The sequence below is a fragment of the Cucurbita moschata genome, unplaced genomic scaffold (assembly GCF_002738365.1).
Source record: "Cucurbita moschata cultivar Rifu unplaced genomic scaffold, Cmos_1.0 Cmo_Scf00007, whole genome shotgun sequence".
Taxonomy (NCBI): domain Eukaryota; kingdom Viridiplantae; phylum Streptophyta; class Magnoliopsida; order Cucurbitales; family Cucurbitaceae; genus Cucurbita; species Cucurbita moschata.
Window position 1 is genome coordinate 5,256,985 of NW_019268523.1, and position 23,569 is coordinate 5,280,553.

Consider the following 23,569-nt stretch of genomic DNA (forward strand, 5'->3'; position numbering starts at 1 on the left):
TCTCAATCCAATGTCACGTCTCATCCAGCATCATCTTGGTTTCCAATTAACATGACCCTCATGTCTTGACACCATCCCAAATCATAGGGTGTAATGACCCACTTTTTGAGAGATTCGATCCACAGACCGTTACTCACTAATGTGACAATAAAGAAAGAATCCGTAAAATTTAGAACACTTAAACTCGTGCACGTACTTTAAAATTCAATTTAAAGTTTGCTTTTACAAAAGACAAAAGGAAACCACCCAAACATAACATAGTTACAAGGTCAAACTATTTAAAATACATGAAATACAAAATTTATAAGGAAACCTAAACTCAAGTGTGACGGGACTCTCCACAACCAACAGCCCACGTGCCTCCACCTCGACTGCTACATCAAGTTCCACCTGAAAGAAACTTGAAGAAGTAGGATCGAGCATATAAAATATACTCAGTAAGCACCTTGTCGTTAGTTCATAGTTTGTTATGAAGTTTTATTGATCTTAGTTAATACGTTCGGTGTCTTATTCTTATTTGGGTGTTGTTCCCTAGTATAGGTGTTTCCTAAGCTAGACCCTAGGTTTACTCATTCTATTTTCTAGGTTCTTGGTCCTATATGGACCTCTAACCCTCGTAATATTCGTTAAGTTCTCTAAGTCTCGTGGTTAGTCATTTCTACTAGTCTCTTTCATAATCATATCTCTAAGTTCTCGAGACGCGACCTCGATATCAATCTCATAAGGTTCATGCATGCTAAGGCTCAACCAACTCTAAGGTTTAACTGTGGACCCTTGTCGCTTGTGACAGATTCACCAAAAGAAAGCTAATTAGCAAACTTTCCTAATAGTTCCCACAAAACACAAATCACACGTTATAAAATATCATATGTCAGTTCTATGGTTAATCCAGACTCTTGACAATCACATCAGGTTTACGGTTAGGAGCTAGATGAAAAATCTCTAACCGTCCCCATATAATCACATAACTCACATGCATGAACAATAATCGTAACCAACTCTTAAAGTACAACTGTGAACCCCTGCCGCTCGTGACAAACTCACTACAGGAAGCTAACAGGCAAACTTCACAGTAGTCCCCACAGGGTACAGTCATAAGTCATAAAATACCATAAGCCAATTCTATGGTTATTTGGACCCATGAAAATCAAATCAGGTTCACGATTAAAGGTTAGTTGGTGAACTTCGAATCGTGCCCGTATAACCGCATACATCACAAACATATGAAATAGAGATATAACATAGGGATCTAAACATGGATACCTAATTATGAATTTCGGTTCATAGGACAATGCGTACATGTTTAGTAAACATGCATAAGAGCATTCTACATCTATAATAGGTTTCCTATAACATGGTTTGTGACATACTAAAGACATGCTTTCAATTTCGGTCAAATCATAACTGGTTAGTTCATTCCTCAATAAAAGTGAATCATAATGTTTAACGCCCTCTTACCTGTATCAAACCAAATCATTTCATGCTCAAATTTCTATAACCTACTTCTTATATTGTACTTTCTTGCATACTTTCTTGCATTCTAAGAGTATAGCTAAATTCAAGGTTTCGAGGTACCACTCACTTGATATACGTGACATTTTTTGTTCGGATTCGGGTGCTTAAGAAGTCCAAAATTTTTCTAAACTCCTTAAATATCTCTCCTATAAGAAGAGAAAATATGAGCATGATTGAAGTTGGATAAAAAAATCAGAGAAAATGTACTCATTGCACCAACATATCACTTTTTCCATACATGAAGAGTGATGAACAGTTGCGATTTTTCATAATTTTTTTGCATTTTTTCTCCTCATGCTTACTCAGCTTTTAGCTCGCGTTTATGCCCCACTAGCTCCCAATTTCTTCTACGGTCAAATGCCCGTGTTGTTGTCAAGCGTTTTGTTTTATATATACAAAGTATAAAACGGGGTTTTATCGTTCATAGTAGTTCACTCTGTCATGCCATTAAGAATGAGTCCATGTGTCAGTTCAACTAAACCACCTTTAAGCTTTACTTAAATGACTCCCCTTTTATTTCGTTCCTATCGATTTAGCAACGTTTTTTAATACTTAACTCAATAAAGGATCTTCACAAAAAAAAAATTGAGGAACTTTGAGCTTTAGAAGGACACAAACTAAGCTACTGAATACAATAGAATCAATAAGTAGCCACAATTGGTGCTGGTATGATCTAATAAAACCTAGAAAACGAGTATTTGATTAAATTAACAATGAAATTTTGTACTATAATAGTATAGTCTGCTTTGATGATGTATGCTTAATTTGAAAGGATTACGAGCATGTTTAGAGCCTCAATTTTTTGTTATAGTTAGAAATAACAAAAATGCCCCTAATGAACCTGTTACTCTGTTTTAATGACCTAAATGACCTCTAAATAGAATTATGTCTCTATACTTATTTTCACCAAATAATTGGTACAACTCAAATGATCGTAGTTACATTTAACCACGAGAAAATGTAATGCTAGACCCTATTAGTGGTTGATTATTTTATGACTCTAGTATATTAATGTAAATGAGTCCTTAACTTAGTGGTAGAGCATTTGCTTGCAAATTAAGAGGTTATCCGATTTTTTTTTTTTTTTCTCTACCACACTCACCGGTTTGAACTTGGTTTGGTAAGACCATTGTTTTCACCTTTTAACTCAAATTATCATTGGCTAATCGTACACTCAACCACAAAAAAAATGTTATGTTTCACCGGATTAGAAGTTAATTATTTTAATGCAAATGGGTTCTTAGCTCAATGTTAAAAACAGCCCTTGATAGGCCCTTTTTTCCACCTTCCAACTCAAATTTTCATTCGCGAGTCGTACACTCAACCACTTGAAAATGTTATGCTTGATCCTATTAGAAATTAATTATTTTAATGTAAATGGGTTCTTAGTTCAGTGGTAAAGTATTTGACTGCAAGTCAAGAGGTCATCAATTTAAACGCTAATTGTACACTCATGGGTCCTTAGCTCAATTGTAGAGCTTGAACCTATTAGAAGTTAATTATTTTAATGCAAATGGGTCCTTAGCTTAGTGGTATAGCATTTGACTGTAGATCAAGAGGTCAGGGTCATTTTTTTCACCTTCCAACTCAAATCATCATAGGCTAGTTGTACACTTAACCACAAGAAAATTTCGTACTTGACCTTATTACAAGTTAATTATTTTAATGTGAATGGGTTCTTAACTAAGTGGTAGAGCATTTGACTACAGATCAAGAGGTCATTCGTTTGAACTCAATAGGGCCCTCTTTTTCACCTTCCAACTCAAATCATCATAGTCATCACGAGAAAATTTCGTGCTTGACCTTATTAGAAGTTAATTATTTTAATGCAAATGGGTCCTTAGCTCAGTGGTAGAGCATTTGACTGCAGATCAAGAGGCCATCGGTTCGAACCCGATAGGACCCTCTTTTTCACCTTCCAACTCCACGAGAAAATTTCATGCTTGACTTTATTACAAGTTAATTATTTTAATGTAAATGGGTCCTTTTTCACCTTCCAACTCCACGAGAAAATTTCATGCTTGACTTTATTACAAGTTAATTATTTTAATGTAAATGGGTCCTTAGCTAAGTGGTAGAGCATTTGATTGGATAGACCCCTCTTTTTTCACCTTCCAACTCAAATCATCATAGTCATCACGAGAAAATTTCGTGCTTGACCTTATGAGAAGTTAATTATTTTAATGCAAATGGGTCCTTAGCTCAGTGGTAGAGCATTTGACTGCAGATCAAGAGGCCATCGGTTCGAACCCGATAGGACCCTCTTTTTCACCTTCCAACTCCACGAGAAAATTTCATGCTTGACTTTATTACAAGTTAATTATTTTAATGTAAATGGGTCCTTAGCTAAGTGGTAGAGCATTTGATCGGATAGACCCCTCTTTTTTCACCTTCCAACTCAAATCATCATAGTCATCACGAGAAAATTTCGTGCTTGACCTTATTAGAAGTTAATTATTTTAATGCAAATGGGTCCTTAGCTCAGTGGTAGAGCATTTGACTGCAGATCAAGAGGCCATCGGTTCGAACCCGATAGGACCCTCTTTTTCACCTTCCAACTCCACGAGAAAATTTCATGCTTGACTTTATTACAAGTTAATTATTTTAATGTAAATGGGTCCTTAGCTAAGTGGTAGAGCATTTGATCGGATAGACCCCTCTTTTTTCACCTTCCAACTCAAATCATCATAGTCATCACGAGAAAATTTCGTGCTTGACCTTATTAGAAGTTAATTATTTTAATGCAAATGGGTCCTTAGCTCAGTGGTAGAGCATTTGACTGCAAATTAAGAGGCCATCGGTTCGAACTCGATAGGACCCTCTTTTTCACCTCCAACTCCACGAGAAAATTTCATGCTTGACTTTATTACAAGTTAATTATTTTAATGTAAATGGGTCCTTAGCTAAGTGGTAGAGTATTTGATCTGATAGACCCCTCTTTTTTCATCTTCCAACTCAAATTATCATAGTCATCACGAGAAAATTTCGTGCTTGACCTTATTAGAAGTTAATTATTTTAATGCAAATGGGTCCTTAGCTCAGTGGTAGAGCATTTGATTGCAGATCAAGGGGTCATTGGTTCAAATCCAAATAATTTCGTGCTTGACCTTATTAGAAGTTAATTATTGTAATGCAAATGGGTCTTTAGCTCAGTTGTAGAGCATTTGATTGTAGATTAAGGGGTCATCGGTTCAAATCTAAATAGGGCCCTCTTTTTCACCTCCAACTCTAATCATCATAGGCAAGTGTAATTAAGGGGTCATCGGTTCAAATCTAAATAGGGCCCTCTTTTTCACCTCCAACTCTAATCATCATAGGCAAGTTGTACACTTGACCACGAGAAAATTTCGTGCTTGACCTTATTAGAAGTTAATTATTTTAATGCAAATGAGTCCTTAGCTCAGTGGTAGAGCATTTGACTGCAGATCAAGAGGCCATCGGTTCGAACCCGATAGGACCCTCTTTTTCACCTTCCAACTCCACGAGAAAATTTCATGCTTGACTTTATTACAAGTTAATTATTTTAATGTAAATGGGTCCTTAGCTAAGTGGTAGAGCATTTGATCGGATAGACCCCTCTTTTTTCACCTTCCAACTCAAATCATCATAGTCATCACGAGAAAATTTCGTGCTTGACCTTATTAGAAGTTAATTATTTTAATGCAAATGGGTCCTTAGCTCAGTGGTAGAGCATTTGACTGCAGATCAAGAGGCCATCGGTTCGAACCCGATAGGACCCTCTTTTTCACCTTCCAACTCCACGAGAAAATTTCATGCTTGACTTTATTACAAGTTAATTATTTTAATGTAAATGGGTCCTTAGCTAAGTGGTAGAGCATTTGATCGGATAGACCCCTCTTTTTTCACCTTCCAACTCAAATCATCATAGTCATCACGAGAAAATTTCGTGCTTGACCTTATTAGAAGTTAATTATTTTAATGCAAATGGGTCCTTAGCTCAGTGGTAGAGCATTTGACTGCAAATTAAGAGGCCATCGGTTCGAACTCGATAGGACCCTCTTTTTCACCTCCAACTCCACGAGAAAATTTCATGCTTGACTTTATTACAAGTTAATTATTTTAATGTAAATGGGTCCTTAGCTAAGTGGTAGAGTATTTGATCTGATAGACCCCTCTTTTTTCATCTTCCAACTCAAATTATCATAGTCATCACGAGAAAATTTCGTGCTTGACCTTATTAGAAGTTAATTATTTTAATGCAAATGGGTCCTTAGCTCAGTGGTAGAGCATTTGATTGCAGATCAAGGGGTCATTGGTTCAAATCCAAATAATTTCGTGCTTGACCTTATTAGAAGTTAATTATTGTAATGCAAATGGGTCTTTAGCTCAGTTGTAGAGCATTTGATTGTAGATTAAGGGGTCATCGGTTCAAATCTAAATAGGGCCCTCTTTTTCACCTCCAACTCTAATCATCATAGGCAAGTGTAATTAAGGGGTCATCGGTTCAAATCTAAATAGGGCCCTCTTTTTCACCTCCAACTCTAATCATCATAGGCAAGTTGTACACTTGACCACGAGAAAATTTCGTGCTTGACCTTATTAGAAGTTAATTATTTTAATGCAAATGAGTCTTTAGTGTTACAATCGCACTTTTAATGGCAGCGGACTTGCGATTGAGGTAAGCCAATTTGTTCTTGCGTCGCCTACGGCCAAACGACATATGCTCGAGCCTTTGGCCTCGGTTTTAAGAGAAGATTTTAGAAAACGAAGGCAGAGAGAGATTTTCGAGAGAGAGATTTTCGAAAGCGAGATTTTTGAAAGAGAGATTTTTGAAAGAGACGTTATATAAGCAAGCAAGAGAGAAATAACAATGGCTTACAGTATATAACCTTGGGTCGGGAGAAGTTGACAACTAGTCATATCCCTCTATAGTACATTCTGAGGCATTTCATGTATGACAGACCTAGACATGATATTTTTGAAACGTCATACTTCTTAGAAATACAAAAGTAAAGTACTAGAATATGAAAAGACATGAAGGGTTGGGTTTGTCATGGGCATGCGGCCATGGGAAACATGCCTTGGAAGAGCATGACCGTGACATCCTCCCCCACCTAATTGGTTGACGTCCCTATCAACCGACTACTTTCAAACCTGGCGATGTGGTTGGCAGCGGAGTCCAGATCTCGGCGCGTTCCCAACTTGTTTCCTTCATAGGGAGATTCTTCCATTTGACAAGGAATTCGCGAATCATCCGTACAGGTCTTCCTATCTTCTTAACTCTGTCGACTAGGATCTCCTCTATTTCTTTGTTGTCTCTTTATTTCAGATCGATGCTCGGTCTCGTGATTACATTTCGCTGGTCGTCGTCCCGGTCAGGGTGATAGGGCTTCAAGTTGCTCACATGAATTACTAGGTGGATTTTCATCCATGTGGGTAGCGCAACTCTGTAGGAGGTAGCCCAGATCTTTTTGAGGACTTCAACTGGGCCTTCATATTTTCGAACTAGTCTCTGGTCATTTCGACTGCAAAATTTGATCTGTTCTGGTCTCAACTTGATGAGGACTTGATCTCCTTCTCGGAATTGGAGGGGGCGACGCTTCTTGTCCGCCCACTTCTTCATATGCTTGGAAGCTTTCTCTAAATATGCCCGAGCTATATCTGTTGTCTGCTTCTGTTCTCTTGTGAAGTTTTGAGCTTGAGAATTTTTTCCTGCATAAGGATGATCAATAATATGAGGCAAGGCCGATTGTCATCCACTTACAATTTCAAAGGGACTCTTCCCCGTAGACGAGCTCGTTTGACAATTGAAACAAAATTGAGCGACGACTAGCAGTTGTATCCAGTTCTTCTGGCGAGCGTCGACGAAGTGACGTAAGTATTCTTCGAGCAACAGTTGAATCATTCCGTCTGTCCATCAGTTTGAGGGTGATAGCTCGAGGAGATGTTTAAAGTCGTTCCCAAAACGGCAAATAATTCGGTCCAGAATGTGCCAATGAATCTACCATCCCTATCACTGATGATGCTCGACGGAATGCCCCATAACTTGACAACGTGTTTGAAAAATAGTGTGGCTATTAGTTCAGCCGAGCATAATTTGGGAGTGGGGACGAATGTTGCATATTTTGAGAACCGGTCTACGATAACCAAGATGGCGTCATATTCCCCGACTTTTAGGAGGTGTGTTATGAAGTCCAGAGATACACTTTTCCAAGGCCTTGTTGGCACAGATAGAGGTTCCAAGAGTCCCGAGACTTTGGCTTTCTCGAATTTGTCTTGTTGGCAGATGAGGCACGTCTGGGTGTACTGCATGATGTCGTCCCGCATATTCGGCCAGAAGTACCCCTTTTTTATTAGGGAATATGTTCTTTGCCACCCAGGGTGTCCGGCCCATAAGGTATCATGACATTCCTGAATGAGCTTCTTTCTCCGTTCTCCCATTCTTGAGACATATAATCTGTTTCCTTTAGTCATTAGAAGGTCTCCCTTGACCCAAAACTGTCGTGTCTTCCCGGCTTTAGCTAGCTCGACGATGGCTTTGGCCGATGGGTCTTTGTGTAAATGTTCTTTGATGATGTCGCGCATCGATCCATCGATCTTACTTGAATGAATATGAGCTAACATGCACCAGGCCGCATGTTCGCCCTTCTGACTCAGCGCATCAGCTACTTGATTACTCTTCCCTACCTTGTGTTCGAATTTGAAGTTGAATTCCGCCAACGACTCTTGCCACCAGGCTTGTTTTGCCGTTAATTTTGGCTGATCGAAGAAGTAGCAGATGGCGCTGTTATTCGTCTTCACTATGAATTGTGAGCCCAAGAGATACTGTCTCCAGACTCATAGGCAATGGACTACAGCTAGCATTTCCTTCTCGGAGACAGTGTATCTTCGTTCGGCATTATTGAGCTTTCGACTTTCATAAGCGATGGGGTGACCTTCTTGAATAAGGACACCGCCTAGGACAAAGTCAGAAGCATCTGTTTCTATTTCAAATGGTTTTGTAACATCTACTAACCCGAGGATAGGACCCCTCGTCATGGTTGCCTTCAGATCTTCAAAGGCCATTTGACATTTATTTGACCACGACCAAGGGTGGTCTTTCTTTAGGAGCTCCGTTAAGGGGGCGGCTCATCATGAAAACCCTCCGACGAACCGCATATAGTAGTTTGCTAATCCTAAGAAGGACTGCACATCGAATACGGAAGTAGGAACTTTCCACTCTTGGATAGCTTTTATCTTATCGCTATCCATCCCAATCTGTCCACAACTGATGACATGTCTAAGGAAGTTGATGCATGTTTATGCAAAGGCACATTTTTCTTTCTTGACGTACAACTAATTCTACAGCAGCTTGTCAAATACCAGCTTCAAGTGCACCTTGTGTTCCTCTAGGGTTGTGCTGTATACAACTATGTCGTTGAGGTATACTATGACGAACTGATCCAAGTATTCATAGAAAACCTAGTTCATTAACGTGCAAAATGTAGCTGGGGCGTTTGTCAAGCCAAAGGGCATTACCAGGAACTCGAAGGCCCCATATCTTGTCACACATGTCGTCTTGGACTCGTCCCCCTCGACGATACGTACTTGGTAGTATCCTGATCGTAAGTCCAACTTCGTGAAGTACTTGACCTCGTGAAGTTGGTCGAACAAGTCGAATATTATCGGCAGTGGGTATTTCTTGCGTACCGTCACCTTGTTTAAGGCTTTATAGTCTATGCACAAACGCAACGTCCCATCCTTCTTTTTATGAAATAGTACGGGGGCTTCGTAAGGTGCTTTTGCCAGGCGGATGAATCCTGCCGTCAACAATGCATCTAGTTGTTTCCTCAATTTGGCTAGCTCAGGGGGAGCCATCCGGTATGCGTTCTTCGCTGGGGGTTTAACCCCGGGAAGGAGTTCAATTTCATGATCAATGCCTCGATGGGGTGGTAATGTTTGTGGTAGGCTCTCTGGAATTATGTTAGCATAACTGTTTAGTACCTCCTTGATTTCGTCTGGGATAGTTTCCTCAGTGGTCACTTCTTCCATCATTGGTATAGCCATAAATGTAGGTTCCTCTCGTGCGAGTCCTCTTTTCAATTGTATGGCCGAGATCATTCTAAGATTACTTAGCTGCTTGATGCTTGCAAGTATTACTGTGGGATTGCGGTCGGTGATCACCAAGCATTTCGCCAGTGGCATTGGGATAACTTTGTATTCTAGGAGGAACTCCATCCCAAGTACCACGTCAAAGTCGTCCATGCGAACTACGACAAGGTCCAACTCTTCTGTCCAAGCCCCTAATTTGAAGGGGACTCTTTTGGAAACTCCCACAATAGGTAAGGCCTCGGAGTTGACAGCTTTCATTTGTCCAGGGTCTTTTCCTATGGTGAGTCCCAATCTTCGCGCTTCTTGATCAACGATGAAGTTGTGAGTCACTCCTGAGTCTATCAAAGTGCTCTTGCTCGGTTGCGAGTTTATTGTCGCATCCACAAACATGAGCCCTTTCTCTATTATCTCCTTCGGGTCGACCTTCTGTTGGAGGGCTGACAAGAATTTGAGCGCGCCCATTCGGGGGTTGTCTTGATCTTCCTTCTTGTCTAGCATAGTCTCGACTCTTGTGTCGTTGCTCTCTTAAATGGACACTTGGAGTGCAGTGAGAGAGGCCTGATGAGAACAATAGGACACTTTGTGGGGGCCTTTACACAGTATGCATTGTAAAGGTGTCGTCGGGTGGTTCCTTTGAGGGTAAGATCCTCGAGATGTCCCCGCTTGGTTGTTCTAAGGAGGTCTATCTGTCCACCCGCTTGGTCTGTCGTTACCTCCGTTTGGCCTGTTGGGGCTTCCATTTCGATGACTTGGCGGCTTATATGTTTTGTCCCCAGTGTTTGGGGCCTGCGTTGTTTTTCTTTGGTAACTTACTTCGTTCCCATAGTCTAGGAGTCTCTCGGCGCTGGCAATTGCGATAGCTAGGTCTTGGACCTTTTTCTCATGTACTTTTGTTTTGGCCCACGATTGTAACCCATTTATAAAGAAGAACACCTTGTCCTTCTCTGATGTGCCCCTGATATCTAGCATCAGGGTCGAAAATTGTCTGACATAGTCCCTTATGCTTCCAGTTTGCTTTAGGGCTATTAGTTTTTCCATTGCTAGATGGTCTACGTTTTCGGGGAGGAATTGGTCCCTCAACTCTCTCTTGATGTCTTCCCACGAGTCTATGGTGCACAATCCATTCTCGATGTCTTGCACCTTCATACGCCACCAAAGTTTGACGTCGTCTATGAGATACATCGAGGCTACTGTCACCTTTATGTCGTCAATACAAGCCAGTGTGGCTTTGAAGTACTATTGTTCGACATCAAAGATGAAGTTCTCCAACTCCTTGGCATCCCGATTCCCTTTGAAAGGTCTAGGGTCTGGGAACTTCAGTTTGTTGGAAATTGTATTAGTTTGCCCAGTCAAGACGTTCTCCACGGCTTTCATGGTCACCTCGATTCGGGTGCTCATGGCGGACATCTTTTCTTAGATGTCATCGATCGTTGTTCTGAATTCATCAGCTAATCCATTGAACAAACTCATCATTGTATTTTGTAGCACGTCGAACTCTTCGCCACATCCCTCTTTGTGCGCGATAGAGCTATCAGGGCTACCAGACGGTCTTGGGCTGCTCATAGGAGCAACTTTTTCTTCAAGTGAGGTCACTCGAAACATCAGTTCTACGATTGGCAACCCATCCAGGCGATTACCCATTGCGTCGATCTCTACGACTTTTCCACTCAATTCTTTCACCTGTGCTTCCAGGAAGCGGATGGTGTCTGGGATTTCTTTGAGGAACAACATTTCCTCCTCTATCAAACTAAGCCGATCAGCTTGTGATTTAGGTGTCGACTTTGTCGTCAATATGTTTTCGGTCTTTGCTATTTCACGAAGCTTACAAAGCTCTAATACCACTTGTCACAATCGCACTTTTAATGGCAGCAGACTTGCGATTGTGCGGCACTCACTTTCCAACGACAAGTGAGCTAAGCCAATTCGTTCTTGCGTCGCCTACGGCCAAGCGACATATGCTCGAGCCTCTGGCCTCGATTTAAGAGAAGGTTTTAGAAAACGAGGCAGAGAGAGATATTTGAAAGAGACATTATATAAGCAAGCAAGAGAAATAACAACGGCTTACGGTATATAACCTTGGGTAGGGAGAAGTTGACAACTAGTTGTATCCCCCTATAGTACATTCTGAGGCATTTCATGTCTGACAGGCCTAGACATGATATTTTTGAAACGTCATACTTCCTAGAAATACAAAAGTAAAATACTATAATATGAAAAGACATGAAGGGTTGGGTTTGTCATGGGCATGCGGCCATGGGAAACATGCCTTGGACAAGCATGATCGTGACACTTAGCTCAGTGGTAGAGCATTTGACTACATATCAAGAGGTTATCGGTTCAAACCATTTCCAAACCATTTCACCTTCCAACTCAAATCATCACAAGCTAGTTGTACACTTAACTTAATGCAAATGGGTCCTTAGCTCAGTGGTAGAGCATTTGTATGCTTGATCGTATTAGAAGTTAATTATGGGTCCTTACCTTAGAGGTAGAGACCTTGAATCGAGAAAATGTCATCCTTACTTTAGTGCTTTTTTCATCTATTAAAAGTTTATTATTTTAATCCAAATGAATCCTTAGCTAAGTGATAGAGCATTTGATTGTAGATCAATGGGTCCTTAGCTGAGTGGTATAGTGGTATAGTGGTATAGTGGTATAGTGGTATAGTGGTATAGTGGTATAGTGGTATAGTGGTATAGTGGCATAGTGGTATAGTGGTATAGTTGTATAGCATTTAATTATAGATCAAGTTCAAACCCGATAGGGTTGTTTTTTCCACCTTCCAATTCCAACTCCCATAATCATGGTAGCGACTTGCTTTATCCGTTCAAAGACTTGTTTTATGTATGACGATATAGTGGCCTTGCACGTGTCATTTATGCTTTATATTATATGATGAGACTATGATATATTTGATGTGACTATGTTATATGATGATGTTATATAATATTATACGATGTTATATGACGACGTTGTATGATGATGATGATGCTTGATAACATGACGATGTAAGATGTATGATGATGATGAGATGACTTAATATGACGTTATTTCATATTAAGACGATGTGCATGTATTAAAAGTCATGATGCATTATGACATAATGAACGTACGACGGTGTGTTACTTAGAGTAATATGTGAAGAGTATATAGGGTTGTAACAGAAAGATAATTTAAAGATGAAAACTATAGAGACCTCATGCATTTTGTGTGCACATATACTTCAGGTTACTTCTCCATTTATGATGATGAGTATGGACGCGTACACTACGATGATGATCATCATCATACCTCGTATAACACAAAGGTATTTGTTGATCTTTGGATGTTGCTGTGGATAGCTAGCTCGACTATGATGGGTCCAGGGGGGGTGCGGACCGCCTTGGGATCCACGCTCGCATGTGTGGGTCGTGTGTAGAGAAGTACTACACATACAATTTTGTTTAAACTGGAGGCATGAGTTGCATCCAATTTTGTTTAAATTGGGATCACCTACGAAGGTTTTAATGATACGTCTCTAGTTCATGAGTTGCATATGTTTGCATTCCCGGACCCCAATAATGGGGTCATTTACTGATTGTCTCTTAAAATACTCAAGCTGTGTGCTACTTTTATTTCAGATAAAGGCAAGACACCCCTGTACGATGGATGACGATCGCAAACAAAGACCATGACTCATGCATAGGATAGTAGTACTTTATTCTCGTCTTAGGTCAGTGTTGGGTGTTTTTACTTTGAATGTTTTACTTGTTTTATTTAGTATTTCCTTATGTTGTTTTAAAGATGCTTTTGAACAGGCAAGTCTATGACAATATTTTATGAGAAAATTTTAAAGGTTTAATTTTGCATAAGAGTATAGGTTTTGATGACGGTAGTGACTTTAGGTTAGTAGAAATCTAGGGTCGTTACATCGATCATACAATATAAACTTCAAGGAAGAAAAATGAAGCTTCAATTATTCTTTAATGGTTATAAATTTCGAGAGGATGATAATCTAGAGTTATGGTGTTTTTTCAATGTATTTTAAGGTTTTTATTTATTTATTACATTTACATAGTCGCTAATTATGGTCATAAAGTATGAATGTTATCAAAGAGTCTCATGTAAGGAAAGCCAGATATATTATATTTGTGAAGAAAACTTGGAAAATACAATAAAAAGAACATTTTTCCTTTCCTATTGTCAATAACGGAGTTTCTTTGCAATTCTATATAGTTTAAATTACATGTTTAGAATCATTCAAGTTTAACATGAACGATCTCCCTTGTGAAGTCTAGTGCTCTAGCCTTGAAATATTTGATTAACAAGGTAATCCAAATTTTACTTTCCTTATCACTAGGGTAAGTGTTCTTACCTTCATTTAGCCAAGGGCTAAGTTTCTTTACTTTATGTTGTTTAGGTTGCATGTTTAGAATCATTCAAGCTTGACATAATCGATCTTTCTTGTAGAGTGATTCAAATCTCAAACAAGTGTTTTTGACTTGAGGTATTCGTTCAATAAGTTAATCCGAATTTTTATTCTCTCATAATGATTCCTTATCAATTTGACTGCAGATCAAGAGGTCATCGATTCGAATCCAGTGCGGTCCTTTTTTCACCTTCCAACTCAAATCATCATAGGTTAGTTGTACACTCAAACACGAGAAAATGTCATGCTTGATTCTATTATTAGAAGTGAATTATTTTAAATTCAAATGAGTTGGGGCACTTATTTGTCTTTTTTTTATCCCAAATGAAAACTTGTTTGTATTTCTATTATTTATGATAGCTTGCTTCCAACACTTTCTCAAGCATCAATTTTGGGACAAAAATAAGTTGATTTCACCCGCTTTAAATAGCATATGAACAAAAACATGTCTACTCAAGAGACTATATTACAATCTAAATCCCAACTCATACCTAATCACTATCACCACCTTTCTCTTCATCCAAACATACATAATTATTCTGCTACATAATAGAACAAGCATTTGGATTTTCATCACTAAACATCATCGTCAACCTCTGATCGGGCGCCTCGTCGACGGGGAAGGCTTGGGGCGCCTTCTTGACGTAGCCAGGGGGCGCCTTCTTGTCGTAGGCCTGAGCAACATAAGGATAAGCAACCACGCTGTAGGGGACATAAGGCCAAAGCTCAGCCTTCTTTCCTGTGCTTTGAACCTTTTTTAACACCTTACTTGGCTCAGCATATCCAACCGCTGTTACTTTGCTTTGCTTTCTGTTCACCTCCACTGACTTCACTCCTAACAAACAAAAGTCAATATATTGTAATTTATTATGCCTAATTGGTTTATCTCTAAAAATTTAAACTAGTTCCATCCAAAAATTTTATTTCAATCGCGATTTTGAAATATTTACGAAAAAATTAACGATAATTTAGCCTTTAAAATATAATAATCACGAACAAAAGTAGAAAGCCGAGACCTTTGACGGAGGAAACAGCATTCTTAATTCTCCTCTCACACCCATCACAGTCCATCTTCACTTTAATCTCTACCGTCTACAAATCGTCAAAAGTAAACAAAAATATGAACACGATATATATATGATAGATAATAAACGACCTATATATATATACATATACATATACCTGGTTTGGCTTTCGTTTCTTCTTTTTCCTTGAGCCAAGATTATCTATTAACCAATCTGAAACAAAATCAGCAATACCCATTTCTTAATTTTGGTTCTTCAAATTGCTCAAGAACAGTTGGGAGCTGTGGATTTGTGATCTAAGTGGGCATTATAAATAAACCAACCAAAGAAACATAAAAAAAAAACAGAAGCTTTGAGTGTAAGTAGTGAACTCTTGTTTTACAATGTTTTTTACGAAAAGATGTTTGACTTTTTGTATCCAATCAGTGAAAGACAGGTCTTGGAAACTTTTAAATATCTTTTTGGGATTTTATCCCTGAATTTAATAAATTATCTTTCATTATTCACCTAATGAAACCACTGTGTTTGGTTTTGTGTCTTGATTTTATAGCTTTTGATTTGTTAATTCATTTTATCAAATTGATTAGTTTTGTTGTTTTGCTCTTGTAATCACGGTTGAAGAAGCCTTGTCATCACTCAATCTAATTGTGTCGGCTTCCTACCTTATATATTTTAAACCAAAACATTAATTTGTCCAAATGAGGAAGAAACAAAATTTTGACTAAATATTTCATTTTCTCCTTCCAATTTTAGCTTCATTAAAAAAAGATGTTTGAAATATTAATTAACATAAAATTTTTAAAATTAAGCCTTAAGAGGTAAAAACATGTACGATTGTATTGACGTATGAATATGGCACTAGAACTAGGACAATTTTAAGTTGACTTAGGTCAGAATGTTTCCAGTAAATCGAGTACTCCTAGATCGTGAACGACGATTAGTGGTTAAGAATCTAAAGCTCTTAGAAGCAAATTAGCCCTGAGGAGCTAGTCCAAAATGGCCTGAAAATGAGAGTTCGAGATTTGAATTTCCTAGATACCCTAAGAACCTAATAGTAAATCTCCACGACACACAAGGATGGCTAAAAGAACTTATCATGCCTACCATTAATGTGAATGATATCACAAGAGCTCGACTGCTTTCTATTTCCTCTAGTATTTCATTACCACTATTTGGCATCCAGGGTCAAACTTAATAATCCCTTGCCAAGTAGTAGGTGTTCAGAAATCCGTACCATTGAGCTTGACCAAGATGAGATAGGATAGCTCATCGAGGCTACTTGAAGAGTTACTATCATGTGTAAAAATAGGTCATGAGCCAAGGCTACGACTCTATTAATCGGTCTTGAGAAGGATGAGGGACTACACAGATAGTTTAGCTCATGTTGATTGTCATTGTCGTTTGTGGAAATGGTAAAGGACTCCCTAAAAAAGGTCATTGCACTGTAAACCCATCTAGAGACGAGGAGAGAGACTATACAGGTAAACTTAGTAGCTGGCCGACACATGGAATTGCTCCCCTAGACTTTTTAACTCTATAGTAGTATTTGTAGAAGTGTTGCCATTTAATCTTTTAAGTAATGTTTAAAAAGAGATTCCAAATCTTTTTAGGAAGAGGTAGCATCTCTACCCAAGATATCAATCATTTCTTGCCAAGACAATGCAAATTTGCACAAAAATTTGTCATATTTTTCTTATCCAAGAGAGCAGCAAGTAGATTTTTTTGCCCAGAATCCTCAAGGATGCAGCAACATATTGTAAAGGATGTGATCAATGTCAAATAACACGAAGTATCAAGAAAAGGAATGAATTGCTTTTGAATGAATTGATTTCATGGTTGTAGACTATGTGCCCAAATGAATAGAGACGATTCCATGTCAATCAAATTACTCACGTTGGCCCGAAAATTTTAATCATCGATTCGTGTAATTTTCGAGTGCAAATTAGCTCAAAATTGTGAGGATTTCAATTGAAGAACTTAGAAAGTGACTGAAGTTGAACGAATTTTGTGAGATCCTACATCGGTTAGAGAAGAAAACGAAACATTTTTTTTATAAAGGTGTGAAAATCTATTCCTAGTAAACGTATTTAAAAATCTTGAGGAAAAGCACGAAATTTTTTTTTTAAAAGAATAATACTTGCCGGCAGTGGACTTGAGCTATTACAAGTTTGGATCCGGAGTATGGGAAAATAGAAATTGAAAAATGAGCTTAAGACAATAAAACCGTGTGTTTGAAATTATTTTTTGTTGCTACAGATTGGGGAGAATGAGCTCTTTAAGATTGGAGAAAGAATTGAGAGCTAAGGAAGCTTGTACTATGGGAATCAATTTTTGAAAATGAAAGGTAAATTGGTTGAACCTACAAAACTTTGAACATTCATAACTCGCTCGTTTCTTAATGAAATCTAGTGATTCTCGACTCATTAAGTTCATGTTGAAGATATTTTCAAGTTTTTAAGAGAGACTAGAAGATATTAAGGTCTATAATGCAACCTATGAGCAAAAGAAACTCACATTTGAAAACAAACCATGTGCATGAAAGTTTTTCAAGGTAGACGACAACAATTTGGTTGAATTAGTTGATTCGATCTAAGTTCTCAATTTTTCACGTTGTTTTACTATTTTGAATCATATTTTCACCTCGATTTAGATAATTCTCCTTAATGTAGAATCCATTTCACACTTTTAACTGCATATCAAGAGGTCATCAGTTCGAACCCGGTAGGACCTTTAGTGCCCAAGTAGTATATTATGTACTAATATAAAACTTTGGGCAATTTAAAATCAAACAACATTGCAATTAAGAAAAATTTGAGGTCATGAGTTCGAACCTGGTAGGACCCTTAGTGCCCAAGTAGTATATTATGTACTAATATAAAATTTTGGGCAATTTAAAATCAAACAACATTGCAATTAAGAAAAATTTGAGGTCATCAATTCGAACCCGGTAGGACTCTTAGTGCTCAAGTAGTATATTATGTACTAATATAAAATTTTGGGCAATTTAAAATCAAACAACATTGCCGTTAAGAAAAATTTTAAAAATAATTTAAAATCAAGTGTTCTTTTAATGTTTATAACAAAACTGGGACTAGGTATACTACCGGTTGACGCCCCAAGATGACCCTCCTTTGTAACTATGCAAGTTTCAAATGCGTTTCCACCTTGACCAACAGTCAACAATTGACAATCACTTAAAAATAAAAAGTAAAATCGGGTGAGTATAAATACATTGATTAAACAACTTATTTGTAGGCTCTAATAGCATCTTTGACCTAATAATTTAGCACCAACTTTTCTCTAAGCTCTAGGAAGTTTAGTCCTATATTCTGCAGAATATGAGCTTCGGAAAGACCTTGAAGTTCAAAGTGGTTCTCTTGCTCATCATAAAAATCCCTCGGAGTTAGGGAGTTGTTCACTTTCTCTAAAGTGGTTCTCTTGCTCATCATAAAAATCCCTCGGAGTTAGGGAGTTGTTCACTTTCTCTAGCATTGTGAATCTGCTGGATGGCGTATCTGAGCTCTTAGATGAACCAACTTTTTTGATTCATTAACCTAGCTTGATAACTTTGCCTTGTAAGTGAATTACTGGTGTCTTGGGTCGAGAAGTACGATTTTGTAATATATTATAGGACAACATGTTGTCACTCTCTAAGCATTTTGATGTCAGGTTAATTGACGACCCTTCTATAAGAAACATAAAATCAAAAAGTTTGGGTGAGTGATCCCATGGGTCAGGCTACTGAGTCAACTTGTGTGGTCCTTCGTTTCCTCTCATGACGGGTTTATAATGCAAAGACCCTATTCAAACAAATCTTAGCCATTTCTACATGATACTGGCGCCTAGTCACCTTGACGTGCTATTCCATTTGATCTAGGTCAAACTCAATGGTACTGGCTCCTATATACCTACTTCTTGGCAAGGGCACTCTTAGGTTGGACTCAAAGTTGCTTACAGGATAATGGTGTATAGGATGAAATAGTAGGTCTAGTAAGCTTTCTTAGTTTTTCCTCGGCGCGATAGAGCTTAACTAGGTTTTTAGGGTGTCTAAGTGGTTTAAAACTCTGAATCTTATTTCCAAGACTCTCTAGACTAGCTCTTTGGGGCTAATCTGATTCTTGAAGCACTAGAGTCTTGACCTCTGATCATCGTTCACAAAATTGGAGTGCTTGATCTATTAAAAGCGTATTGACCTAGGTTATCGTAAAATCGTCGTGGCTCTAGCGCCCTATTCTAACTCAATAAATTCATGTATGCTTATATATGGAGATAACTCAATCAACCACTTGGAGTACAGTATCATTCTCAATTTCGAGTATTTAGCATAGTAAAATTCATTTCGTACAACATTCCATTCAAATCTTATTATAGCGACATTTCAAACCTTAACGGACATCACACATAATATACTTATTATTTTAGCTCAATCAAATGCACTCAACATGATTTTGTAGCAGGTTAAACTTGAGAGGGCCCTTAATTTTTCTTTTTATTTGTTACAATAGGTAACTCTTGAAAGATTCATTTCAAATAAAGTCACCTAAGACATCCATGTGATAAGGTAGTTAGTTTAGGACACAAAAAAAACATGGATGGGTCTTTAGCTCAATGGTAGTGTATTTGATTGTAGATTAAGAGGATTGGTCCACACCCAAAAGGGCCTTTATTTTTTATTTTTTATACTAGAAAATCACGAGATAATTGTCCACTCGACCATCAAAAAATATCATGTCTGGTGTCAAGGTTCTACAATTTATATTATGTGGCATAGTCGTGATCTTCATGTCATCTAAATTGTGTCATCCTGATTTTCATGCATCTCAACTCGTCATCTAGGATCCCAATTAACGGTCCATATGCCTTCATGTCATACCAAGTCTTGAGATTTCATTCTCCATCATGGCGTGTTCATTCATTCACATCGAGAACGGGCTCATATGTCATTCATAATTGATGGTGTTAATATAACACATGCGGAAGCAATTTGGATCTTAGGCACTTTTAGAACATCAATTATTGTAAATCACTAGCATGTTCATAAGTATTAAAACTTAATGAGTTTAAATACTAACCTTTTGTAGTTCAAACTCCTTTTGCCTCACGAATCGGTTTCGAACCACCACTAGTGTCTTCTCCACTATCCTCCGGCCTTAGAACGGGATTGTGGAATCCGGTGAGTGACTAAACTTGGGAGGGATTTTGTATATGTGAAAGAGAGTGTTTGTGAGAAGTTTTTCTCAAGGTTTTTCATCAAGATGAAGAATCCCCTCCAAGTATCATGATCACTCTATTTAAAGAGTCAAGTTTGCATGTTCATGCAAACTTGAGATCACCAAATTTTGACACTTAAAATTCCACTCAAGAGTTTGGGATTATGTGGCAAGCATGCATGTTTGAGTTAACCAAATTTTGACACCCAAAATTCCACTCAAACTTGTGGGGTTTATTTGGCAAACATGCAAGTTTGGTTAAACCAAATTTTGACACCTCAAAATTCCACTAACATGGATTTTTCCATTAGATGAAAGTCAACATTTTGACTTTCTTCATTTTAATTCAACAATTAATTTGAATAATGAATTTCAAATTAAAGTAACATTAAATGATTAATTAAACTATTTAATTAATATTTAATATTAATTCAAATGCCAATCCCAATCAATTCCGACACATAATTGATTAAGATATTTAAATCTTATTTAAATATCTCACATTCTCTCTTTTCGTTTAATTCGTAAATAAAACAAAATTGCGGTTAAATATATCGTATATATGTAACGCATATTCCCTAATTTGAATTCGAACACTTCGAACTCACTCGTCACATTGTTCTATGGTTTAGTCCGATATGAGCTAGCAGAGGGACCTAATGGACCTATAGATCATGGGCTCCAACGATCCAAGATTAACCGATTAAACTCATTAACCTGGTTAACCAACATTCGTTAACTACTAGGACACTCCACTATAGCCTAGTAGTTGCACTCCCCTCACTATAGATATATTTCTGTCCATCTGATATAACCATGATTAGTAAGTCGATCCTTCACAGGTTGTTCGTAACTAGAGCTGGGTCAATTTACCGTTTTACCCCTGAAGTTACTTCTTGTTCCTTATGTCTCACTGATCCTCTAATGAACAATTGGTTTGTGGTCCAACCAGTAAACCAAATCCCTCTCAGGCCAATGAGAGGGTGGGGCCCCTTGTTCAAGACCTGGAGTCAGTGCTTAAGGGAACTACCTTTCTTCTATCCCTAAGTGGGTAGGAGTGAATTCCGTCTTGCACCCCACATCCCCAGCCATTCACCCAGTCTTACCCCTGAAATGGGAGGCCTGTTGAGTCGGCGAACTAGAGCCACTCTCACCCATGCAAATCTAAGGATAATTCCGAATAAACAGGAGTTCATGGTTAGCTCAGGATTAAAACCGAGTTACCTAGGTTATCGAATGAAAAGAAAATCAGTCTCAACAGTAAACGACTTTATAAAGTGAGAGTGGTTTTCTTCATGGTCCGATCTTATGCAATACTCATTGCATAGGACGCCCTCACTCACATGTCTCCACATGCACAATTTAGTGATCACATTGTTTATATCATATACAAAAGTGGGCCGCATCCATAGTGTCCCCAGAATAAGGTACTCAGCCTTATCCTTATACTATAGATCATTTTGACTATATACTTGAACTTGATCCACTCTTATGTCTCTACATATAGTTCAAGTAATCATACTATAGCCAGAGTGTTCTTAGTTTATTGGATTTAGATTAATGATCGTAAAGTTCACTTTATTCAATAACAATTTTTACTGAATAAACATCAATAATAACTTTATTGAAAATAGAATATATCTTTGTTTACAAACTATGAGTTTTAGGACATAAAACCCAACAAACTCCCACTTGGACTAAAACTCTAGTTGGGTTTTATAACGTTGAGTAGAGAGAAATACAATAAACTAGGGCATCACATACTGATGCCTTTTCTCCCACTTGCCCTAAATTACATAACTCGTAGTCCTAGACTCACTAGGTGCCCTTCAAACACTTTAGCCGTGAGGGACTTTGTAAATGGATCAGCAATGTTGTGCTCTGAAGCTATCTGTTCGACGATCACATCTCCTCGTTGCACAATCTCCCTTATGAGATGATATTTGCGTTCAATATGTTTTCCTCGCTTATGGCTTCTTGGTTCTTTTGAATTTGCAACTGCTCCACTGTTATCACAATAAAGAGTGACGGGAAGATGCATATTTGGAACGACTTCCAAATCAGTTAAGAACTTCCTAAGCCATACAGATTCTTTCGCTGCTTCACAAGCAGCAACATACTCAGCCTCCATGGTGGAATCAGCAATGCAACCTTGCTTTATGCTTCTCCATATTATTGCTCCTCTGTTCAGAGTGAAGACAGATCCTGATGTCGATTTTCTCGAATCTACATCGGTCTGAAAATCTGAGTCAGTGTACCCTATAAGGATCATATCCTTAGCACCGTACATTAGCATATAGTCCCTCGTTCTCCTAAGATACTTGAGGATATTCTTAACGGCAGTCCAATGAGCACGTCCCGGATTGGACTGATATCTGCTGACAATTCCCACAGCATAGCATATGTCAGGTCGGGTACAAAGCATGACATACATCAGACTACCGACCGCTGATGCATAGGGAATGTGTTTCATATCCTCAACTTCTTGAGGTGTCTTAGGACTTTGTTCCTTCGACAAATGAACTCCATGCCTGAAAGGTAATAATCCTTTCTTGGAGTCCTGCATCTTATATCGAATCAACATTTTGTTGATGTACGATGCTTGAGACAATGCTAGTGTTTTGTTCTTGCGATTCCGAATAATTTGGATTCCAAGAACAAACTGAGCCTCTCCCAAATCTTTCATTTGGAATTGTGTCGCCAGCCAATGCTTAATGTCAGTCAGAATTCTCACATCATTTCCAATGAGTAGGATATCGTCAACGTACAACACCAGGAAAGCTACTGTAGAGTTGACTATCCTTTTATAAACACAAGGTTCGTCAACATTCTGTTTAAAGCCATAAGATTTGATCGCAGTATCAAACTTTATATTCTAGGATCGAGATGCTTGCTTCAACCCATAAATGGATCTTTTAAGCTTGCAAACCCTTTGCTCGTGATCCTGTTCAATGAACCCCTCTGGTTGAGCCATATAGATACTCTCTTCAAGATTGCCGTTTAGAAAAGCTGTCTTAACATCCATTTGCCAAATTTCATAATCATAAAATGTGGCAATAGACAAGAGTATTCTTATTGATTTAAGCATAGCAACAGGAGAGAAGGTTTCTTCATAGTCCACCCCCTCTCTTTGGGTATAACCCTTTGCTACTAGTCGTGCTTTAAAGGTCTGTACCTTACCGGTTTGGTCTCGTTTCCTCTTATAGATCCATTTGCAACCAATAGATTTTACCCCATCCGGTTGATCTACAAGTTCCCAGACTGAATTGAAGTACATTGACTCCATTTCAAGATTCATGGCTTTAATCCACTGATCTCTATCCTCATCATTCATTGCCTGTTTATAGGTCAATGGATCC

At 38.2% G+C, this 23,569-nt stretch overlaps 1 protein-coding gene and 7 non-coding genes across 8 annotated transcripts; 7 read left to right on the forward strand and 1 right to left on the reverse strand.

The window, feature by feature from the left end:
• The first annotated feature begins 3,349 nt into the window (after positions 1–3,349).
• TRNAC-GCA lies at positions 3,350–3,421 on the forward strand. The gene has a single exon. It is a non-coding gene; the product is annotated as a tRNA-Cys (tRNA).
• Positions 3,422–3,706: 285 nt separating this feature from the next.
• TRNAC-GCA lies at positions 3,707–3,778 on the forward strand. Its single transcript has one exon. It is a non-coding gene; the product is annotated as a tRNA-Cys (tRNA).
• A 207-nt stretch (positions 3,779–3,985) lies between these two features.
• On the forward strand, positions 3,986–4,057 carry TRNAC-GCA. The gene has a single exon. It is a non-coding gene; the product is annotated as a tRNA-Cys (tRNA).
• Positions 4,058–4,264: 207 nt separating this feature from the next.
• TRNAC-GCA lies at positions 4,265–4,336 on the forward strand. Its single transcript has one exon. It is a non-coding gene; the product is annotated as a tRNA-Cys (tRNA).
• A 568-nt stretch (positions 4,337–4,904) lies between these two features.
• On the forward strand, positions 4,905–4,976 carry TRNAC-GCA. The gene has a single exon. It is a non-coding gene; the product is annotated as a tRNA-Cys (tRNA).
• Positions 4,977–5,183: 207 nt separating this feature from the next.
• Positions 5,184–5,255, forward strand: TRNAC-GCA. Its single transcript has one exon. It is a non-coding gene; the product is annotated as a tRNA-Cys (tRNA).
• A 207-nt stretch (positions 5,256–5,462) lies between these two features.
• On the forward strand, positions 5,463–5,534 carry TRNAC-GCA. Its single transcript has one exon. It is a non-coding gene; the product is annotated as a tRNA-Cys (tRNA).
• Positions 5,535–14,364: 8,830 nt separating this feature from the next.
• On the reverse strand, positions 14,365–15,285 carry LOC111445372 (heavy metal-associated isoprenylated plant protein 22-like). The gene is made up of 3 exons (XM_023083713.1): positions 15,158–15,285; positions 14,992–15,067; positions 14,365–14,810 (listed from the first exon to the last, which is right to left on the reverse strand). Exons 1-3 carry the CDS (start codon positions 15,236–15,238, stop codon positions 14,518–14,520), a joined length of 450 nt encoding a protein of 149 aa, XP_022939481.1. The 5' UTR covers positions 15,239–15,285; the 3' UTR covers positions 14,365–14,517.
• Positions 15,286–23,569: the final 8,284 nt, after the last annotated feature.